The sequence below is a fragment of the Marmota marmota genome, unplaced genomic scaffold, assembly GCF_001458135.2.
Source record: "Marmota marmota marmota unplaced genomic scaffold, marMar, whole genome shotgun sequence".
Taxonomy (NCBI): Eukaryota; Metazoa; Chordata; class Mammalia; order Rodentia; family Sciuridae; genus Marmota; species Marmota marmota.
The window spans coordinates 3,320,772-3,343,332 of record NW_026000052.1 but is presented as its reverse complement, the minus strand read 5'-3'; the positions used below and the strand labels follow the sequence as shown (position 1 = coordinate 3,343,332).

The window sequence follows — 22,561 nt, the reverse complement described above, 5'->3', positions numbered from 1 at the left end:
TTCCCTGCTGTCCCCTGGAGGGGCCCATTCAGGGGCCAGGTGCCCAGCATCAGCAAGCCCACCTTGTCCTGGACCTACAGCTGTGGTCAGAGCCCTCTGCCGGAGGAAGACCCATCCGTCAGGCAGCCTCAGGACCAAGAAGGGCTCAGAGGGGTGCTGGCCTGGCCTGAGGCCACACAGCCGACCCAGGCCACCTGGCCCACCTCCCAGGCCTCCTGGCCCACCCCCGCTGCGGCTGCCCTGAGCAATGGGATTTGCCCTCAGGTGATTCTGCTGACAACCACTGTCAGGTGACTGTCCCACAGCTGAGTCAGCCGGAGCAGGGCATGAGGCTGGCAGGAGCCCCAGGGGCTGGGCTGAGGGCCCCCACAGGCAGCTCAGGTGAGAATTCTGCATGAGGGGCCGGGAGGGGGATGGGGAGGGGGACTGGGCCACGGGAGGGTGCCGGCTGCTTACCACACAGTGGTGGGGCGGGAATTCGAAGGTGTATTCGTCCCCCAGCAGCCTGGTGTAGGCACAGTCCTGGTGCACCTGGTTCCCGTAGGCCCCGTAGTAGTCGTAGTCGGGGACCTGGGGCAGAGGACATGGTCACTGCCCGCCTCCCCTCTTCCTCTCTTCCTCCCTCCCTCTCTTTACAAATAGGCTGGGCCCACCACTGGGCAGGTAGTGCGCTAGTCCTGGGAGACAGGCTGGTGCTGCCCTTAGCTCCTCCTGTCCAGTGGGCATGCGTGTGGGTGGTGGACCCGGGGTGGGAGGGGGGTGCAGCCTAGGCAATATCAACAGCTGCACAGGTGGCGCCTGTTACTGGGTCTAAGAGCTGGGGACCAGTAGGGGCCCCGGGGTGGGGGAGAAGAGGCTGGATCCCAATTTAGGGAGTGAGGGGTGAGGAGGCCAGAGAGGCTCTCAGGGCGCTGTTGGGCAGAGAGGGAAGTGACCCGCTGAGAAGGGCGAAGGTCAGGGGTTGGCACGTCCTGGCCATGGCGCAGGTGCGATTTCTGTGGGACTCGTTTCCACCCTGGGACAAGCCCTGCTGACGTGGCCCATGCTCCTCACAAGGGTGACCCCTTCTGCAGATGAGGAATTTGAGGCACAAAGAGGTCACACCTTGCCTGAGGTCGCTGACAAGCACCCAAGGCTGTGTCATGCTGGGCGGGCGTGAGTGGGGGCTCCCTGTCGGGCTCCTGCACCTTCACCTCACCTCTCCTGTGAGCTGCCTGCCTCTCTCAGATGCCCCACGACCCTGGGACCTCCTGGCCTCTGCTCCTGCGAAAGCCCCCTTCCTCCCTGCCGGCCTCTGCACAGGGTGTAAGGAGCAGGCCATCCTCACCTCCAGGGCCGCCAGTCTGCCTGGGGCCACGCCTTTCCACAGGTGGGAACCCAGTGGAACCGAGGACTGCCTGGCGGGCTCCACAGCCCCTCTCCCTCCCTAGCGGGGCATGCTCGCCCGCCCTGGAGACCCCAGCAGGCCTGCTCCCCCGCTGTAGCCCCAAAGAGGTGCCAGGAATCAGGAGGCATCTCCCAGTCTCCTGGACTCCCAGATGGCCCCCTTGGGTGAAAATCTGCTCATGGGGCCCAAGGGTATTCCATGCCCCTCTCCTTGTCCAGGACTCCAGGACAGAGGGGCTTCCAGGCTTAAAAGGGCAGGTCTGCCCAGGCCTAGCCTTCTGCACTGTCCCCAGGGACCATATGTCCTCGGGACTAGCGAGAGAAGTGGCAGTGACTGAGGAGGCTCTGAGGACATCCACACGGGGCCCAAGGCCCTGTGAGCCAGCTGTGGCTCCCGTCTCCCCTAAGGGTGCCCAGGAAATGGGCCGTGGAGGTGGGTTGCCATGGAGATGGGGGAGGGTCCCACTGGGAGAAGGCAAAGCAGCACAGCGACAGGAAAGGGCTTGATGTACAGATCCGCACCCAGCCCAGCCCAGCCCGTCTCCAAGCCCCAAGGCTGCTCCAAGGGCCCATCCCCAGGAGGAGCAGGGAGGCCCAGGAAGGTCCTCGGAGGCCAGGGCGTGGGGCATCTCAGTAGACAAGCTGAACACATCGAGCATAAACCCTCCCACTAACCAGCCTCCTACTAACATAAACTAACAGTTGGAGTTGCCAAAAATACGTGCAGAAAGCTATGTGAAGGCCGAGTCCCTCCCACCACCGGGGAGTCTTCGAGCTGTGCCCAGGCGGGACACCCTCTGCTCTGCCCACAGAGCGCACCCGGGCAGGGAAGCCTGCACAGTGCCCGGGGAGGCCCGGCTGCTCTCCGGCTGCACCGCCTGCTCTGAACCGGGCTTGCCCCGACTCAGGGTGGGCTGAGGGCAGCAGGGCAGGTTCTCTGGGCTGCACAGACCCTCAGCCACCGCTGGGACCACTCACCGGAGCGGTCCCCTGAGGGCTGAACCATCCCGGCCGCTCCCAGCCGTGCCGCTCCTGGAACACGCAGCCTTGTTCAAGGAGCTCCTGTGGGAGGGGACAGCACCCGTCACACAGGGCCAGGTCCCCCGCCTGATTCTTCATCTTTCTTTCCTTTCAACTTTTACAGTCCCTTTCTTCTGTCAACTGTGCCACTCCTCATCTCAATTATTGTGATGCGTCTTCAAGCCCAGGTTGGCCTGGCTCTAATGCTTTCCACATTCTACTTTCTAAATGATGAACTAAAAATCCAAATCTTTGAAAAACCTAAAGATCCGGAGTTCTACAGCCAGCGCATCCCGGAGCTCCCCCGCACCCCGTGCCTCCCCGGGAACCCCCAACCTGGAGACGCATCAGCGGCTATGGACCGCATCGTGTCCCCACAAACTCCTGTGGCGAAGCCCTAACCCCAGTGACCTGTTCTTGGGGTCAGGGCCTGTGAGGAGGTAAGAGGCTCAACGAGATCCTAGGGTGGGTCCTAGTCCATAGGACAGGTGCCCTTTGAAGAGAGGCCAGAGTGCCCTCTGTCTTCCCCGTGAGGACACAGGCGACCACCAACGGGCCAGGAGCTCCTCTCCAGGCAGTGAGTCCAGGAACCCTGACCTCCAGGCTCAGAGCACTCAGAAAATCCAGGTTGGAGTGTGTGACCAGCAGCTCTGCCTGTGTGTGCACCCAGGGCGAAGCAGGGCCTCACTGGCACTCCACATGGACGTCCACAGCAGCTGCTCACTGTCACGCAGGTAGAAGAGCCCTGTCACATGGACACTGAGCAGGGCTGATGGCTGCCCAGCAAGGAGGGGACTGAGTGCCCTAAATTGCACCCTTTAAAATGGGTAAAGGGCCGGCCTCACGCTCTGTGCTCTTACCACGAGCAGAACCACCAGGGCATAATAAAGTGACGTCCAGGCACTTTTCTCTGAAAATTAACTTGATTTAGGGAAAAAAGAAAAATCCCACTGTGGGTTTGGAAGAGTCCTGCCCATGGTCAACCCCACTGACCAGCACCAGGCAGTGGGCCAGAGCCAGCAGGGCATCTGAAGCTCAGACTGGCTGGCGGGCAGTGTGCCCAGCCCTGGGTGGTACAGGGCAAAGACAGGCACAGCTGCAACCGTCCCCTCCCTCCATCCATGGGGACCCAGGCAGGGAGAAGGGCTGGGGTTGGACACTGGCATGGCTTCCCTGCATGTTGGGGTCCCCGAAGAGCAGTGGTCAGTGCACAGTGGTGGGTGTGCCCCATTGGTCACCTTCAAAGGACAAGAAGGTTGGTCTCAAGATGCTAAAGGGGGAAGGCGTCTCTATTCTAAAAAGCACGTGTCGGGGACCGAGGCTCCCTTCTGGATGGAGGGGTTCAGCCCCTGCAGAGCCTCCTGGGAAGATCCTGGGGTTATGAGCTCACCTGAGCCATCGTGAGCCCAGGGACCCTGAGTTCATTCGGGCAGGCCTCTGAGCTGTCGGGACTGGCAGGGGGTGGCTCAAAGCAGGGTCCAGCTGCAGAGACCCCAAGGTTCTGTGAGGCCTGGGAGCGCAACCGGGCTGGAGCCAGCCCACTGACGGCGGACATCCCAGACCTCTCCTGGGGTTGGGGGGTGGTACAGCAGACACCAGGTCCTTTTGGGTCCTGGCATGGGAGGGTCAGTGGGGGGAGGCCCCTTCTCCAGCCTAGCTGCTGCCTGCTCCCGGGGCCTGCCTCCTGCCCCACCTGTCCACTCCAGAGACTTTGCCTGAGGCCCTCAATTGTCAAAAACCATCACTCCTGTTCCCCAGTAAGCAGAGCCTCTGGCTAGGATGACCAGGGATGGACACCGAGGGGCGCCTAGGTCCTGGGGCCAGGAGAGTCACAGCGCCGGCCCCAGGGAAGAGTGCCTGACAGTGGGTTTCATCACCTAGGTGGAAGCTCGCCCACCAGGAGAAGAGTATCCCAGCCGGCTGCGGAGCAGGAGGCCGGCCTGGGCACAGGGGTCTAGCTGCTGCCCTCCGTGCCCCTGCCTCCAGCACTGCTCCCAGCGTCCGGACAGTTCCTGGTTCTCCAGGACATCTCCTCCCTTGGGCCCCACAGGAGCCCCCCCAGNCGACACCGCCTGGGCCAGGTGGCCCAGGACCGAGCATAAACTGGACCCCCACCCTTCCCAGAGGCCTCCTGGGGCTAGGTGCCAAGAGGCCCCAGCCCCTCCCCTGTGGCCCCCAGGGCTGCCTGCAGAGTGGGGTCCAGGAGCCCAGGGCCTGCAGGGTCCCCGTCCCCACCAGGGCCTTGGGCTCAGGTCCAGCCTGTTCCATGGCCTCCACTGTCCATATTCTGAATGCTGAGGGTTCCTGGTCCCCACTCCTGCCTTCAAGTGGGACGGGCCACCTGGGTGAGACCCCACAGATCTGCTGCAGGACAGAGTCCGACCTCTGGCCCCGCAGGGTCAGGGCCCTGCAGTCCCCTCCCCACACTGCCCAGCTCTCAGACTCTGGCTCGCCCCAGCCTCCAGCGGTCTGCCCTCTCTAGCTAGGAGTCCCGTCACCCTCCACGGTCCACCACCTGGACAGCCACGTCCTGGCCGGGCCTCTGTCCTCAGGGATACCTGTCAGAGCCTCAGTGGCTGGGCAGCTCCTGGACCGTGTGAGAGTCTGGCAAGGCATGACTCTGGTCTGGGGTGGGCAGTCTTGGGGGCGGGGAGCGGTCAAGGTGAGGACACTATTTCCAGTGTCCGCTCTCTGCAGGGGCCTCTCCTCCAGCCTGGGCCCAGGGCAGAGCACATTCTGCAAGAACCCTCTCCTCACCCTCAGAGTTGCCCTGTTCATAGGGCCCACATCACACTTGGGGACACTGAGGCTCAGGGGGCTCACGCTGGGTGAGGAGTCTGGAGGCCACAATCAAAAACTGTGTGTCCAGCCACAGGGGCAGCGTGCCCATGTGCAGGGCAAGGGCTTGGCTGAGGAGGGCTGAGCTGGGGAGGAAGGCATCCAGGGGGACCCCTGGGCCCTCACTGCACTCCATGGCTGGGCTGCCCCCGGGCACTGAGGGCTATGGGCACGAGCCAGGTGGTCTCTCAGCTGCTGGGAGTGCTGTTCCTGGTGGGGGCCCCTCCTTAGGCCCCGGGGTGGTGTGGCCGGGGCTGGGTGGGCCCTGTACCATCAGACAGCAGCAGACGCTGCTGGCCACGTGGCAGGCCCAGCTGGCCCCTTCTCCACTGGCCCTTCTGCTCCTATCTGTGGGGCGGGGGCCATAGGGCCTCAGCTCAGTAGGAGCAGGGTCAGAGACCTGCAGGGAGTGAAATCAGGCCCCCAACACCCCCTGTGGCCCACAGGGGCCTGTGAGCAGTGGGCAGAGGGACCCACAGCTGGGGCCTCAGCCAGGGCTACACTCTTCACTTGAACAAGGAAGGACTCTTCTCCTAGCTAACCTGCCCCAAGGGCCTTCCTGATAAGACGGACCTGCTCTGACCCTGCCCATGTCAGGTACTGGGCACAGCGTCCACTCGTGAGCCTCAGACGCACTCTGGGAGGTAGGTCATTGTGCCCAGTTCACAGAAGCAGAAACTGAGGCTCGGAGAAGAGGAGCCTCCAGCCCAGGGCCAACGGTGGATAGTGTGGGCTGGCGACTGAAACCCACCTGGCTCAACTCACTCCACCACCCTGCCACCCGGGGGCAGCTGCCCATGAGCCAGACATGCCTAGGACCCAGCACTGGCACCCACTGCCCCGTCTGGGGCCCTCCCGCTCCGAGCTTGCCCCCATGTGTAGGACAAGGGGTGGCTGTGGTGCACTCTGCCTGACCTCTTGAGGTCACAGGCGGGCACAGGAGCCCTACGTTTGGAGCCGGCCCTTCCTCTGAAGCCGGCTTCTCTGGACGGCTCTCTGCTGCGCCCTCCTTGACGCCTCACTCTCTCCTGCAGGGCCTGCGTCTTGCTCTGCCCTGGCTCAGGCCGGGTGGCGGAAGCTCTGGTGAGAGTGGACGGCTCCAGGTCCACAGCAGCCCTGGTGGTGGCAGGCGCCCACTCTGCTGCCGCGCCGGGTATGGAAGCCACACAGCACAGAGGGCTGTGGACCAGCAGGTCTGGTGCCCCCAGGGACGGCCAGCGCTGAGGACAGCCCCAGCTGCACTGCTGGGTGACCCCCACAGGGTCCTGCGCTGCTGTCTGCAGGAGGAGCTGGGACCCTCCCTCCCCAGGTGTCCTGCAACTGTATCATTTCTAGAACATTCCTCCCTGGGGAGCATGCACGGGTGCAGCCCTGGATCAGCTCCAGGGGCCCAGTGCAGACCTCACTGACCAGGGCGGTGCAGGGCGTGGCATGGGATCTCAGCCCCAGAGAGACGTCTGTCCGCGAGAGCCAGACATCACCTCCCACCGCGGGTAATGTCCTCCGCAGGCCAGGAGGGAAGGAGCCAGCGGGAGCGAGGGGCTCTCCCAGCTGGACACACCCCTCCACCCCACACTGTCCCCATCTTGGGCACATGGGCAGCCGGGTCCCCAGGGGCCTGCCTGACAGGAGCACATGGAGGTGTGGACCGAGCAGGGGCCAAGCAGCCTCCCGCCAAGATGCTCCACCCGGTGGAGTCCTGCAGAGCCCAGTGTGCCCGGCCAGGGCCAGCTGTGAGCTCAGGACACTGTCGTGGGCATGAGCTTTGGGCTTGGGTCAGGAGAGAGTGGGGAGCCACCCTCCTTGTCTGGGAGCACCTGGACACTGTCCTGGACTCCAAGAGATGGCCCTGACTGCAGAAGGCCACGAGGCCGGCCGCTGGGACCCTCCTGGCTCCTGCCACCAGCATCCAAGCCCCTGCCCCAGCTCCACCCAAAGCCAAGCCCCTCCCTGCGCCCAGGCCTGCCTGGCATCACATTCCTGCCCACAGCCCAGGTGGGCTCTGCCAGGGAATGAGGGCACAGGCCGCGGGCCAGAGCTCCTGCCCTGGTGACGGCACACACACAGGCAGTTACTGTCCCAGCTCAGCCCTGCCCCCCAGCTCCACAGGCCTCAGTCTTCCCATGTGCAAAGTGGCCGTGAGGTCCTGCTGCTAGGGACAGAGGGTCAGGCAGGGGCCGGGACAGGAGACCCGGGAACCGTGAGGGGCCGTGGATCTGCCAAAGCCAGTGACCCCCGGACTCTGCTGCTGCTGCTGGCAGCCTCCTCCCCTTCCTCCCCCCTGCTGCCTCCTCCAGGAAGGCTCCTGGCTTCCAGGGACGGCACCTTCCTGAAGAGTCCCCACCTTCTCCCCTCCCCATCCTGGCACTGCTGGCCCGGCCTGGGGACCTGGTGGCAGCACTTGCCTGATGTCGTAGCCATACATGTCCTTCTCTGGGCGCCCATGGATGATCCAGTGGGCCAGCTCCTGCCCGCAGCCGCCGCCCAGCATCATTCCTGGCAGGGGTGGAAGCACAGGGCTGCAGCGGTCCCCAGGCCCACGTCCAGTCCAGGCTCCCCTCTCCGCGGGCAGCACACCCCAAGCCCACTCTCACACTCCCCTGCCCACCCAGAGTCTGGGAACCCGAGGACCTCACCATGGCCCGGGCTCACCTGCACTGTTGAAGCCACAGCCCAGGAAAAACCCCCGCAGCTCAGGTGCCTCCCCCATCAGGGGCTTGTGGTCGGGCGTGAAGGACTCTGAAAGAGACGGGAGACCTGCAGCCCCCTCCAGCCCTCGGCCGCCCCGGGGGGGGGGGTCTCCAGAGACAGCAGTGAGGGCAGCCAGGCCACGGGGCACAGTGACAGCCCAGGGGACTCCTGGCCGCCTTCCTCCCCAGCTCAGCCCTCCTAAGCCAAGGCCACCCTACCCCTGCCTGTGCCTGCTGCATTCAGAGCCTCCTGGCCTCAAGCAATGCCCTTTCAGGGAGCCTCCCTGGACCGCCCCTGTCCCATTCCCCTGAGCACCTGGGCATTTGCTGCCAGAGCCACCCAGGCAGCGCCTGCCCAGCTCCACCTGTGGGGCTCAGCTCTGTCCCAAGCTATCATTATTCTGCCAACACAGGGCCTTTCCCGACCCCCTTGTCCACTGACCATGCAGGGAAAGGGATGGTTTTGCTCACTGCTGTGTCCCAAAGACAGCACAGAGCCCAGCAGAGGTGCTTAATAAATGTTTGTTGAATGAATAAGTGAGCATAAGTTCTTTGAGATAGGGGACTAAGATTTCCACTCTGCCCCTGCCCCTGTGCCTCAGAGCCCAGAACATGGAGGGAGAGGGACTCAGGGCCCTGATCATAAAGCTGCTGCCCCAGGCTCATCCCCACTCTACCCCTTCCTGGCTGTGTGAAGGATATGGACAACACTTGAATGAGCAGGACCGAGGACACCTTGCAAGAAGGTGCAGCGGGTGAGGGTCAGCAGTGAGGACCGACTGCTCCTGGCCACCTATGGGCGAGGAAGCTGGTGGGCATTGGGTCTGCGTATCCCAGTCACTCTACTGGTGGTCAGGGCTGCCTGGCCACCAGCGGGGCCTCAGCCTCTGACCCTCCAGGGTGGTGTCTGAGCAGAAGGCAGCCAACTGTGGGGACAGGAAAGTGCTGGGCACCTTCGAGGCAGGGCCGGCGGCTGGGAGAGGTGAGGCAGGCCCGGGAAGCTCCTCCCAGGTGTACTTGGTCGGAAATCTGCCCCGGCACCAAGAGGGACTGGGCTCCCAAAGAGGGGTGACTCTGTGTGCATGGGAGCGGCTCTGGGCCACATGGAGGAAGGGAAAGCACCCAGGGCCGGCCTTGGTTGGTCCAGCAGCCCTGGCTGCTTAGGTGGCACGTCACCAGGGGGACCTGGAGGCGGCTGGGTGGCTGCAGTTACTTTCAGCTGGTGGAGACAGGGAGGAAAGAAGGAAGGCTCTGACCCACGGAGGCTGCCCTGAGGCCAGGGCGGGGGTCCACTCCTCCCAGAGGGCCCTGGGGCAGGGGTGCCTGTGATGAGGTGCTGGGGACCTTCTGGGGGTCCTATGCGAGGCTGGTGGTGGGTACAAGAGCTGCAGCGGTCATTTGGGTGAGAAGAGGGCAGTGGAGAAGGTGATGCGGGGGAGGAAGGGGCCAGCCTGGTGAAGGTGGGGTTGGCTTGTGACCACCGTATGCTGGGCCGCTGGGACTGTCCCAGGCAGGCGGGGCAGCGCGTAACAGCCCCGCGGGGAGCCGGGGCAGAGCTCAGGAGGCAGGTGCCAGGGGCCAGATGTGAAAGGGCTCAGGCAGGATGGGCAACATGGGGACGCAGGGACCCCAGGCAGTGGACGACCACTTCCACTCTGATCTCCCAGCCCTAGTGGGCAGCAAGGTCGACCCCCAGGCTTCCCCAGGCCCGGGAGGCCCTTGCTCTTCCCTGGGGGCCAGGCCATGGGCTGTGTCTGGGAGGAGACACGCTGGTCTCCTGACGAAACCACCCACTGCAGCAGAGACAGACGCAGAACGTCCCGCATGCTCACCTCCCCCAAAATAGGGCTTGTGGGGGAGTGACGAGTCCCCAGTCTAATTGGAGCGCAGAGCCACTGGGACTCTGCGTGCCCCCGGGAGTCTTCCTGCGCTTCTCGCCTCAGTCCCACGCAGTCGAGGGTACTGCGGGAGATGGTGAGTCACGGCCACGCCGCGCCCACCTGCACACCGCCGGCTGCCCGAGCCCCATCTGCTGCTCCCTGGGGGCCGCGCACACACCACAGCCTGCCTCAGGAGCCAAGAGCCGGAGCAGTGTGCCTCAGCCGTGCAGACGCCAAGCACCTCTGGACAGGGGGCCGGACTCCTGCAGCCCCTCTGCATCAAGACTCCCCTCCCCTGCTGGCCCACGACCCTTGACCTCCTAAGCCCTGCCTCCACTTGCACTTGGGGCCAGGCCCGCACTGTACCTGTGGCCGGCCCTGCCCAGCAGGTGTTCCACCACACAGCACCCTTGAGGTGCCGGAGGGCTGACCACCACTGCTGGGCCTGTCAGGGCTCGGGACCACCAACTCTCCTTTAGGGCAACGCTGTGTCTTTCTGAACTTTCCTTTCCAGGCCCTGAAGTGGGGGCAGGGCTAACACCCCTGGAGGGAGGGGGCATGCCCCTGAGATTCTGCAGGACCCACCAAGTGGGACACGTCTACTGCCTGCCCTGCCCAGCACACCGTCCCACAGCCCAGGGCTGGCTCCCTCTGCTGCTGCCCTGGGCCTCCCCTGCTGGCTGGAGACTGTCTGGAGCTATTGGGAACGACTGATTGCCCCATGAGCGAAGGCGGCACCCCTGGCTGGCTGAGGCCTCAGGGCCGCACACACTCGGCTCAGAAGCCCGCAGCTGAGCGTCCTGCTGTTGAAATCGGCCGCCAAGGTCAGCATGAGGCTCCTGCCTCCCAAACACTGCCTCTCTGCCAGGACCTACACCTGCCCCTGAGACAGAGCCTGGGAGGCCCTGTGAGCACTGGCCCCCTGGGCTGCCCCACCCAGGACCAGCCGCAGCCTCAGGAGCAGAGCCCACTCTCTGCTCCAGCCTCCCGAGGCCAGTGAGTAGGTCCTGTGGCTGGGAGCCCTGGCCAAGAGCCTCTCCTTCCCCCACTGGTCTCTGGCCCTGCTGGGTGCTGGCCGCTGAGACCAGAGGAGGGGGCATGAAGCTGGGTGCAGAATGGGGAGGGGACACGTGAGCATCACATCAGGACAGGCCTCGTCCTTCCAGGCCTTGCCCAGCCTCTCGGGGTGCTGGACGGAACCCCCGTTCCCACTCACAGATGAAAACCAAGTCCACAGATGCAGCTCTATCGGGACTCACACCTGCCCGGGGGGAGCCCTGGCCATGAGCCCGGGGCAATGACTGCCCTCCTAGGCCTGCAGAGGGGAGGAGAGCATCACCCAGCAAGGCCCAGGAGCAGGTGAGGCAGGTGCCAGGCTGCCCGGGTCCAGCCCAGGTCACCCTCAGCAAGGGTGTCCCCAGTAGCAGCCATCACCCAGGGACCGAAGACTGCCCACCCTGGGCTTAGGGCCCTCACCTGGGCCACAGACAGTGGACTTGATCCCTGTCCGCTCCAGCACAGGGACGCGGTTGATGGCGCCTTCGATGTGCTGGGAGAACACATCCCAGTCCAAGTCAAAGAGGCCAAAGGCAAACTTGTCCGACACCTGCAGAGGGGCACGGGGTGTCGGTTTTGGCCCTGAGAAGGACACACACCTCCTGCCAAACCTGCCTGTGACAGCTGCCCAGACCCCTGGCCACACAGGTACCCAGCCAGCCTCCACTGAGTCAGGTCAATCTGAGGGCCAGGGCAGGGCTGCCCCGGGGAGCCCTCAGGTTGGGTCCCCTCTTGCCTGGGCCCAGCCCCCACCTGGCTGCCCTCGAGGTATCGCGCAACCTCCAGCTGGTCACCTGCCTCCCCGTCCTCTGACCTGTTCTAAAGCTCAGCATGCCCTCCCTGCACCTGGCTGCCTGTGACTAACCAGGAGCCATCCCTGCCCATTTCCCCAGTGACTGTGTCCTCTGATCTGCTTCAGCCCCTCAGAAGGGCAGGCCTGAGCCGCCCTGGGCCTCCTCACAGGCAGCTCCCTGCCCGGTGAGCAGCTGCCTGTGGGCACTGTTCTTGGTGCACTCTCCTTGGTGCTCCCTGGGGCCCCTGCCCTGACCACCCGTCTGCAGGACATCCTTTCTCCTCAGTCCCTCTGGAGGATCCAGGGTGACCACCCAGAAATAAGTGTCTTATCTGTTTGATTGCAAACCACAGGCCCCCAGGCGGGGACTTCCCCTGTCTCCTGCCTCCAGAGAGCAGAGCAGCAGGTGCCCAAGTGGCCAGCGATTGATCTGTTTGTGAACACAGGAGGGTCTGCAGGGGAGTAGCCAGACTGGGGAGACAGTGCTGCAGCTGTGGGGCAGGGAGGGCCAGCGTTGTCACAGACGGATCAGGGCTGAGTGGACCTGGGCCCCTCTGGGGTCCCCACTGCCCTCCACACAGCCGTCGGCTGCAAGGCCCTGCCTGCCCTGGTTCTGCACGTGCCTGAGTGCCAGGCTCTTCGGGGTCAGAGCAAGACTTTCCAGGCCTGTTGGGGCCAGGGCATCTGCCCTTGCTCCATCCAGGCCCTGGGGGCTCACCTCCTCCCAGAAGACCGGGTTGCACTCATAGCCGCCCACGGACAGGGCATCCCCCTGAAGGCGGAGGTAGACAGACGCGTCATGGTCCCGGACGTTGGGCATGTTCTGGAAGGCAGAGCACAGAGGCCTGGGTGCCGGGCAGGGCTGGGCTGGCCCGGCTCCTGTGTCCTGCACAAGGTGGACCATGGCGCCTCCTCCTTGTTCCGGGACCCCATATCTGGCTTGCATTTCCTGATGGTGCGTGTCTCCCTCTGCAGGGGTCTGAGTTACACAGGAGGACTCCTGAGTGCCCCCTTCCCCAACCCCACGAAGACCAACAAGGTAGAGAAAAGGGGCAGAGAGGAGAGGGCACAGGCAGGAAGGCAGGAAGGCCAGGGCAGGGGTGGGTCTCAACCCCACCACGGGTGCCACTTCAGGGGCAGCTGTGCAGGGCTTCCACCTGGACAGCAGGTGACAGCTGTGTCAGGAAAGGCACCGGAGCAAAGAGGAGTGAATGCATCCCTGCATGCAGATAGCACGCCCCGACACAGAACCCACAGCGGGAGGGAAGGCTTCCCCATCCCGCATGGAAGTCTGCGGGCCCAGGTCACACGAAGGACTCTCACGACTCGCCGAAACCACAAGCAACCTCTAACAACAGGCAGGGATCTGAGAAGTTTCTCCAAAGAAGTGTGACAAATGGTCAGAATGCTGGCCATCAGGAAAACGCCCCTCAGTCCCCTCCAAGATGACTTTCCAACCTCCGGTGGCTGTAGTCATACAGGCTGGGCCCAGCGAGGGAGAGGGACTGGGGGAACTGAGCCCTGCACACCGCCAAGCGCCGAGTCCCTTGGAGAGTCATCGGGGTTGGCCACGGACTCGGCAGTTCCACGCCTCTGGGCACACCCCAGGGAGGTGAAGACAGAACTGTGCGTGGATGCTCCCAGCAGCTCTGCCCCTGGCACCCACAAGACTCAACTGTCCGTGAGTAGGTGGATGGATAAGACGTGGGGTGGTGGGGTGTGACGTCCTGGCGCAGCAGGAGGGCAGGTGGGGTGCAAGGAGCCAGGCACAAAGGTGCAGACTGCAGATCCCACCCACACCAAATGTCCACTCTAGGGAGACCCACAGAGAGCAGATAGTGCTGGCCAGGGCCAGGGAGGGGTGGGAAGTGGGACAGCTGATACCAGGATGGATGGGGGGAACCTGTGTGTATCTGTGCATGCGCGTGTGTATGTGTGTGAGAGAGACACAGCTACACAGAAAACTAAACCAGTGGGGAACTATTAATAACTCCAGAAACACAAAAAAAGTGGGCGCGTGTCTGCTCGGGAGTTAATATTTACCCAGCCGCGTTGCAAACCCTGCCTACTGCTTAACCACCCAACAAACAAAGCAAAACCAGACCTCAGAAGACCAGCAGGCGTGGAAGAGGCGCTGCCCGGGGCTCCCCACCCCAGGAGCCGCTTCCCTGCGCCTCTCACCTCCTCACTGGGGAAGACACCTGGGACGTGGGAGCAGGAAGGGGGACATGCAGGCATCAAAGGGACAACCTGGCGGAATACCTGCCTCCCACTGGCTCCCGGGACCTGCCATGCATGGTGGGAACAGCGGCATCTGCACTGAGTGGATGGTCTCTGGGTCATGGTGACTGAGCTCCGTTTAGCAATAGCCTACCCCAGAAACAGCCCGGCCCAGGCGCTCCATAGAGCAGGACAGTGGGGACACCTAGTGGCCAGGGAAGCGCGACCTCTGCTCCAGCAAGGTTGGTGTCCGGGTTTTCCTGCCCTTTGTGTCTCCTGCTGCTCTGGGCACCATGTGTCCTGCGCCTTCACCATCTCTCCACGCAGGAGCCACCCTGCCCTGACTGTCCCAGCATGGCCCTGGTCCCACTGATGCCTCCTGACCTCAGCTGCTACCCTCCATCTGCTTCAAACTCTGGGGTTCTTCCCCTGGCAAGCAGGCCTGATTTCCCCAACCTCACCTGGGATCCCCAGGGCACAGCGGGCTGGATGGCTCCAGGCCCCTGGTCACTGTCCCCATAGCTACCCCACGAGCACCTGCATAGGCCAGGCACCTCGCTCAGCTCTGGGCCTTTGCTTCTGCCCCATGGGGCAGGTAAAGTCGGTGACAGCTGCTCTTGTCTGCAGAAGCAGGCAGGAGGACCCTGGGAATGTGAGACCAAGAGGAAAGGGACGGGGCCGTGGCCACACCAGGAAGTGGGCAGAGCTGCCCAGAGCCCAGGACTGGGACTCCTCAGAGCCAGGGAGCCCCAAGCAGCACAGCCTCAGCCCTCAGGAAGATGGCGCCCACCTGAGCTGCAGGGGCTCCCCTCCCAGCCCGAAGCCCCCAGGCCCTCAGGCTGTGGGGTCGGGGAACAGTGACCTGAGCACCAGGCTGCCTGGCCGAGCAGCTGTGGGTGGAGAGGCAGGCAGCACGCCCCAGCTTCAGGAGTCAGACCCAGCAGTGGGCAGACCAGGGCTGACGCCCGGCTCTTTCCCAGATTCAACCACCCCCACCTGCAGCCTCCAGAGGGCCAGCCTCCCAGAGCCCTCCAGTGGACCAAGAGGGGTGTGGGGGTCACCACCCACCACCCCAACCCCTCTGTCTCCTACCGAGTGGCAAGCCGCTGGGGCTTGTGGCCCTGTCCTTGTGCCCTGGCACCCAGAGGCACAGGGGGCCCTGATGGTTTTGTAAGTAACACCCCAGCTTGACTCTGACCTTGGAATTCATGTGGAGGGGGGCAGCCAACTGTGCCTGCCGCCTCCCAGGAAGAGGGACTCAGGCATTTGCAAGAATTAGGAATTAGGGACAGATGGCTGGTGCCCAGTCCTTGGCTAGGGGGACACCTGGTGAACACCCTCCCTGCAGCCCCATCCACAGGACACAGCCTCGGCCCCCCTCCCCATCCTCCTAGCCTCAGCCTGGCCCTCCTGGAGCCCACAGCGGCCTGATAGCAACGCTGGGGGCCACCTGAAAGGACAGGTGGGCCATTGAGCCCTCAGCTAACTCTGTCTCTCACCCGTCACCCAGCATGTGGCCCCCAGCTGCCCTCAGCAAGTTCTTGCGGGGCTTCAGATGCATTCTGTGAATGGACACTGCGTGTCTGGGGAGGGGCTTGCCCAGGGCCAGGGAAGGAGCCACTGCACCCAGGTTCTGGCTCTCCCCAGCAATCACAGGGAAGCCAGGCTCCCGCAGGGTGGGGGCAGCCCCCAGGGACCAGCCTCTCAGCAGGGGGTTAGACGGCCAGGACCCTCCCTGCTGGGACCCGGCCTACACAGAACAGCCTGGCCTCTCGCACACACTCCCCACCCCACAGCCTGTGCCTGGGCTCTGTGAACTGCCCACCAGGCTCTGCGCATGGCCCTGCTCCACCAACCTCAGGTCCTGGCAAAGACATGACCTCCTTTAGGAGCCCCAAGGAAGACCACCAGGGTTGACTAGGGACTGTCAGGCAGACCTCGCCTCTGCCTCACTTGGTTGGCCCAAGGGCAGCCAATCAAGTATCCTTGGGCATGGCCCACTGGGACAGGCTCCGCCTTGCGCCAGGGCTGGGGTCCTGATGGCGGCCTGAGCCCACCCAGCAGAGCCCTCCTCAGCCTGTGGTGGAGCTGCTTGTGCACTGACTGACTGTGCGCTCCCCGCAGACCCCCTCCCCAGGCAAGGCCTTTCTCCAGGAAAGCCCTGGTTCCTGGAGTAGGGCCCAGGGCGAGGAGCTCCCCCAGGCCCTGCATATGGAGGGAGGGAGAGCTGGAAGGACAGGTGGGTTAATAAATGGATGGACGGTGGAGGAGAGGGCGAAGGGGGAGATGGAGGGCAGAGGGAGGGAGGGGGGTGGGTNGGGGGGTGGGTGGAGAGGTGGATGGAAGGGCCTAAGGACCAAGGGGTAGGCAGACGACTGTGAGGACACCAGGTGACTGCATGGGCCGTTGGAGGAGGGAGGCATCAGGGAAGAGTGACTGGGTGGGAGGACAGCAGGGAGGACAGACAGAAGGGACTGGACAGATGAAGGGAGGGAGAAGGCCGAGGCCAAAGGGTGAGAAGTGGAGGGAATGGGCAGCAGGGGATGGGGGGGACGGATGCTCGGGTGAACTGTGGAGGACAAGAGGGTGCTCAGTGGCAAGGTGGCAGGAAGAGCCAGCCACCACCATGGGGGAGAGGGTGGGGAGGGACAGGAGCAGAGAGCAGGCAGGAGCACCTGGGCCCTGGCCTCCCTCTGCAGAGGGCTCTCGGAGAGGTTGAGCCCAGGACTCTGAGACGGCACGCGGGCATATTGGGAGCTCCTGGGCACGGAACATGGCAGAGCTAGCCTGGCGGCACCTCCCAGGACAGGCTGGACTGGGTCAGGCATCAGGGAGGAAGCAGGCCCTGAAGGCCGAGGGGGTCGACACCCTCAGGGTCACACCTGCTCTACTTCATTTAGCTCTGACACCACCCAGTGACACCCAGTGCCACCATCCCCATTTCACAGACCAGGCCACCGAGGCTCAGGGCAGAGGGAGCCCCGCTGGGCTTCAGAGCTAAGTCCCACACCTGCCCACCTGCCCACCTGTCCACCCCCGCCTGACCCACAGCCAGGGGCGGCCCACCTACCTGGATCCCTTCGATGCGCTCGGTGACAACGTAGGCATGGTGCATGGCCACCAGTGGGACCTTGACTCCAGCCATCCTGCCCACGGTGCTTGCCCACACTCCTGTGGGCAGAGCACATGCCCCTCAGCTCTGTTGGCACCCAGAGGGGGTGCCCCCCGAGAAGATGCAGCAAGGCTCTGCAGACTGTCTGCCCTGGCCAGGCTTCCCCCACCCAGACAGAGGCCGGGCAGAGGCGGGGCCTGGCCAGGGCACAGCCAGCACTGCCACTCAGGGGTCAGCAGAAACATGATTCCCACCTGCGCAGTTGACCACACAGGGCGTCTGGATGGAGCCGTGCTGGGTCTCCACAGCCGCGACCCGCCGCACCCCAAAGTCATCTGTCCGCACACGGATGCCAGTCACTGGACAGTTCTCAATGACCTGGGATTGAGAGGAACTGATTATGAATCACTCGGGGAACCCTGAGGTGCTGACCCCCGCCCTGACCAGCCGCCTTTTGGTGGGACCTGGGGACACTGCTTCTGCTAGCGGCAGGCCTCATGTGGTCAGGGAAGTGGAATCCACAGTCCAGGAAACCGAGCCCGCCCACCCCTGACTTGGAGAACCTGTGGCAGACGGGGAGGTGGAGGGACCACCCTGAAGAAAGCGCTGTCCCCGGAGAGGCAGGTGGGCTACTGCCTGGTTAAGAAAAGCTCCGTGCTACCCCCCTTGCTTCAGGTGGGACGTGGTGTCCCCACAGAAGAAATATTGGGCACCACTGGGCGACTTCATTTCTTCCTTTTTACTTACTTGCCTTTTTGAATCTTTCTACATTTATGTGTGGGGTTGAGACAGATGAAGATAAAAATTATAAGAAGGAACGTTGAACGGATTTGCTTGAGCAGCAGGGCAGGATGCTGGGTAGGGGGCGAGCACTCCGGGCACAGCCCTCCCTGAGCGGGCAGGGTCTGAAGGCTCCGAGGGGTGGCACAGCAGGCAGAGGGGGAGCCTGGGGTTCTCAGAGCCCGCAACTGTCAATACCTGTGCTCCTCGGGCAGCAGCCGCCCTGACAAGGGTGGTACAGGTGCCGGCGGGGTCCATGGTCCCATCCTGTGGCACGTACAGGGTCCCATAAAGGTCGTCCACATTCATTAGTGGGTACAGAGCCTTGGTCTCTGCCGGGCTCAGCACATGGGATTCCACGCCATAAGCCTTGCCCAGCTGGGGAGACACAGAGGAGAGGGAGGCTGTGTGGAGCAGTCCTGGGGTCCTCCCACACCCCTAGCTGGGCCTCCAGAAGCCACAGCAATCTCCACCCCTAGGGGCTGTCCCTTGGATCCACTGGGCACAGGGTGAGGGAGCAGGGCGTGGCTGCAGAGGCAGGCTCAGGGCCCAGCCCCTTCCCTCCACTCTGACCCTGGTCCCAGGGCAAGCTCCTCAGGTGCTCTCAGGAGTGCAGGGATGGCAGCTAGCAGTGGATGGGCACTTGGGCCAATAGCTGGTACAAAATAAATTAAAATTACCTCCACGGCATCATATGTTGGGCCTGTGGATTGGGTTTCCCAGGTCAGATGGTCCAAGAAAGACCAACCACTCCAGGAGAGAGAGACCATTGTGTTCCTTGGCTGAGGACTGGGAATTGTCAGGCCACGCCCCCACCACATTTGATTGATTTAAGGGCAGCCAATCAAGTGTCCCTGGGTGTGGCTAATATGAACAGGCTCCGCCCAACTAGGGATGAACTGAGCCAATCAGATCCTCCTATAGGGAATTAGGAGGAAGAGTGTGGGTGGCCCAGCCAGCAGCGGGCAGCGCCTGTCTGCCAACCCAATCTGTTGGGGTTCCTTCTTGCTCCATGATGCCCTCCCCACCACTCCAGGGAGCCCACCGCCTCTGTGCCCCTCAGAGGAGGTGCCCGCCCACCCACCTGGTCCCCTGCAGGGAACACGCTCCACCCACGAGAACCCTCTGCCTGACCCCCCACCAGGGCGCACCCACCGACATGAGTCTCTTGTACTCATCCAAGCGCTGCCGATTGGAGGCGATGAAGAGGCCCCCGTTCTGGATCCAGCCCGTGTGCAGTCCGGTCTCCTTCTCCAGCTCCCGGCTGACCACACGCCTGGTGTGGGCCAGAAGCTCCACCTCCACGTCGCTGGGCCGCAGCTGCCACAGAAGGCCTGGCAGGCGGGACTAGTCAGCAGCGACTCTGCACCCCTTTACCCAGGCAGGGAGAGGCGCAAGCCCCGGAGCCCAGAGAGGTTGGCAGGACTGACCTAGTCACAGTGGGAAGTTAGGCCGTTGGCCCTGGCGCAGCTCAGAGTGACAGTACTAAGGGCTCTCATTTGTCCAGCAACTACTGTGCACCAAGTCTGGTGCTGAACATGTTACAGAATGATCCCACAGACCCCCAGAGCAGCCTTCTCACGAGGGCACAATCACTTTACAGGTGGAAAAGGTGGCACCAAATAGGTATGAGCTCAAGGTCCCAGAGCACATGAACAATGGGACCAGGACACTGGCTAGGACCACCAACCCCACCATGGTCTCCCCAAGGGAGCTGCACTCTTCAGCAGAAGAGCCTGGGAGATGGGAGGCCAGGGAGGCTGGGTGCTGAGCAGGCAGAGGGGCCACAGTGGCCCAGCTATAGGACAGGAAGGCAAGGCAGGGGCTGGGGGCCGTGCTCGCCAGGGCTGCAGGCTCATATCAGCTCTAAAGGACCAGGCTGCCTCTTCCCAGCTCCAAGTTCACTGGCCAAGTTCACATTGGCAGCTTGATATTGGCCAAGGTAGGAGTGGCAATGCTGCCTGTCAGGGGACCAGGTCACCAGCACACCACTGGTTAAAGAGGCTGAGGCAGAAGGTTGGCTGTCCTGAGTACGTGCACACTGTAGGTGCTCAATATATGTTTCCACTGCTTAGTTAGGACAGTGCTCATGGAGGACACAGCTCTGCATCACCCCCAGCAAACACCACTCAACCGTGGTGGCTATCCAGGGACAGGGACAGCTGCCTGGGGCTTCCTACCTGGTCATCAGGGGCTGAATAGGGGACTGTGCTTCATCTGGAGCTGCAAAGGTGGCATCTGCCCCTTCTCCCCACCCCACTCTTCAGAGACTTGATTGGGGCAAGCAACGTCCCCACATCTGCACACCTTCAGACTGACCACACGTCTTTTCTTAGTCTTTCCCTCCAGCTCAGCTGCCCCTGACAGGCTTGTGGTTGTCAACCCAGACTGGCCTCGCTGTGTCCAGTGCCCCCTGCCCCCACCTGAGCCCTGGCTCCTACCTGCTGTGTGCCAGGTGGTCCCAGATGTCAGCCGCTCCCGTTCCAGCAGCACAGCCCCACTCACGCCCAGCTTGGCCAGGTGATACAGGGTCTGGCAGCCTAAGCTGCCCCCACCAATGACCACCACATCAGCTGTCCTGGGCAGGGGCTGGCTTGGTCCTCGGGCTGCTGTCGAGGGGCCCTGTGCCTCCTCCTTCAGGGTCCGCTGATATGGTACATTCTTCTCAGTTGTGGGACCGGCCACACTGGCTAGGGGCTGCAGCCGCAGGCCCTGGGCAGGTCTCTTTCGAGGGCAGGTGGTGGCCACACGCAGGGCTCGGCTCAGTGAGGCCATGGGGACTCTGGGCTTCAACACCTCAGGAGCTGGGGAGAGAGTCAGGCTGTGGGGTGCAGAGAGTCCAGAGTGGGAACTGTGCCAAGTGTGTGCCCAGGTCCCTGGTGGCCCCAGGCCATTATTTCCCAGGACCTGCCTCCCGCTGCTTCCCATGTCACGGCTCATTCATCCAGCACGTCACAGAGCCTGATGGGCAGCAGGCTCGGGCTGGGCCCGGGGAGGCAGCTCTGGTGGGGAGGGCTGTAGGGACACAGGGAGGCAGAGAAACAGGACTGACAGCTGACAGGTGTCCAGAGAGGACCTGGGAAGTGGGGCTGTCCATAGAGGGAGGACAGGGAAGGGACCTGAGGACAGAGAACCAAGAGCTGGAAACAAGAAGGGGCCCTGGTCTCATGGGGACCCAGAGAGCATGATGGTAGGCTGGGGCAGGGCCTGTCCTCTGGGAATCCCCAGAGGACAAGTGAAGAGGCCCCAAATGGCCAGGCCTGTGGGAGGGATGTGACACCTACACCCAGTGAAAGCCAGCCAGGGAGGTGGCGTCATGGGGGAAGCCGCGTAGACCATGGGCAGCAGGTCTGAGATGGGACACTGCCATGCCCCCAGGGGACACCCACCAAGACCCCTGGGGGAACACTCATCATGCCCTTGAAGGGACACCCACCATGATCTCTCTGGGAGAACACCCTCTAAGCCCCCTGTGGGGACACCCATCATGCCCCTTGAGGGGACACCCACCAAGCCCCCTGGGAGGACACCCAACATGCCCCCTGGGGGAACATCTACCTGCCCCTTGATGGGACACTCACCAAGCTCCCTAAGGGAACACCCATTTGACCCCTTGAGGGACATCCCCGCCACATCCCCTGGAGGGACACCCACCATGCCCCTGTGGGGACACCCATCATGTCTCCTGTGGGGACACCCGCCATGCCCCCTGTGGGGACACCCGCCATGCCCCTGTGGGGACACCCACCATGCCCCCTGGGGGTCACCTACAAGCCCCCAGGGCCATCCGGCTCAGCCCCAGACAGTTATTCCTCCTCTGCCCCCTCCCTCAGAGCCATCTGGGCTTCCTGGGCAGGAGGCTCCTGCCCCTCGTGTCCCCCAGTGAACCTTCAGCGCTCATCCTGAATCGCCCCTCCTCAGGAAGCCCCCAGACCTCGCCAGCCAGGTCACAGGGAGCCCCTTCTAAGGCGAGAGGGTGCCCAGGGGTCTCTCCCTGGGGTGGGTCCTGCCCAACACAGGGCGGGGGACACCTCACAGGGCTTCTGGTGCCCTCTCCTGGGGTCAGGGCTTTGGGCTGTGACTGAGGTGCTAAGGGGTCGGTGCCACCCATATTATCTCCATGACTCAGTCCATCAGCTGGCTCAGGGTCAGGGCCTGCACTGGGCACGCTCCTCTGCCCTCACTGAACACTCCAGAATGTTCTGAGGCCCAGAGGACATAGCTCCACCTCACAGGGGAGAAGGCTGAGACCAGAGGGCTCCCGGAGAACTCCCAGGGCCTCGCAGCTGTGCTGGGGCACAGGCCGGCCAGCCTGGGCCGACCCTGCACTCACTGCCCCCACCCCATGGTGTGATGGCCCCTGCAGGCACGTCCCTGTGTGTATACACACCTTCAGTCCTTGAAGATCCCTGGTCTTCCGGAAACCTCAGGAGCAGTGCCTGGGGGGGAAGTGGACACGATGAGGCCCAGGAGGGCTCCGCAGGCAGCACTGTCCCCAGGTAGCATTGTCCCCAGGTGGCACTGTCCCCAGCAGCCCATGTCCAGCACACCTGGAGGAGGAGCCTCTGTTCTCCCTCACACTGCCCAGTGCCAAAGCTGCTGGCCCTGGCCGGGAAGCTGCCCCGTGCCGCTCCGCCTCCTGCCCAGCCAGTCCAGGCTGTCCCCAGGCAGGACTGGGGACTGGGGCAGCTGTCTGCCTCTTGCCTGCCCCCTGCAAGCAGCTGCCTCAACAGTAACTCGCTGTCCTGCCCGCTCTGGGGAGGGAGCTCGGGACGGCCCTGGCTGG

General features: G+C 63.5%; 1 protein-coding gene across 1 annotated transcript in view; it reads right to left on the bottom strand.

The window, feature by feature from the left end:
• The window catches only part of Sardh (sarcosine dehydrogenase), a 49,000-nt gene extending 26,468 nt beyond the window's left edge, over window positions 1-22,532 (bottom strand). The window contains exons 1-16 of the mRNA XM_048813426.1: window positions 22,326-22,532; window positions 22,166-22,214; window positions 20,828-20,894; window positions 20,217-20,596; window positions 18,931-19,109; window positions 17,974-18,153; window positions 17,250-17,373; window positions 16,954-17,054; window positions 12,382-12,486; window positions 11,291-11,420; window positions 7,897-7,983; window positions 7,405-7,740; window positions 5,164-5,243; window positions 3,797-3,973; window positions 2,365-2,514; window positions 457-570 (exon numbers count right to left, since the gene is read on the bottom strand). Coding sequence (XP_048669383.1) covers window positions 457-570; window positions 2,365-2,514; window positions 3,797-3,973; window positions 5,164-5,243; window positions 7,405-7,740; window positions 7,897-7,983; window positions 11,291-11,420; window positions 12,382-12,486; window positions 16,954-17,054; window positions 17,250-17,373; window positions 17,974-18,153; window positions 18,931-19,109; window positions 20,217-20,550 — 2,097 coding nt within the window. The 5' untranslated portion in view covers window positions 20,551-20,596; window positions 20,828-20,894; window positions 22,166-22,214; window positions 22,326-22,532. The remainder of the gene's footprint in view (window positions 1-456; window positions 571-2,364; window positions 2,515-3,796; window positions 3,974-5,163; window positions 5,244-7,404; window positions 7,741-7,896; window positions 7,984-11,290; window positions 11,421-12,381; window positions 12,487-16,953; window positions 17,055-17,249; window positions 17,374-17,973; window positions 18,154-18,930; window positions 19,110-20,216; window positions 20,597-20,827; window positions 20,895-22,165; window positions 22,215-22,325) is intronic.
• Between the last annotated feature and the right edge of the window lie 29 nt (window positions 22,533-22,561).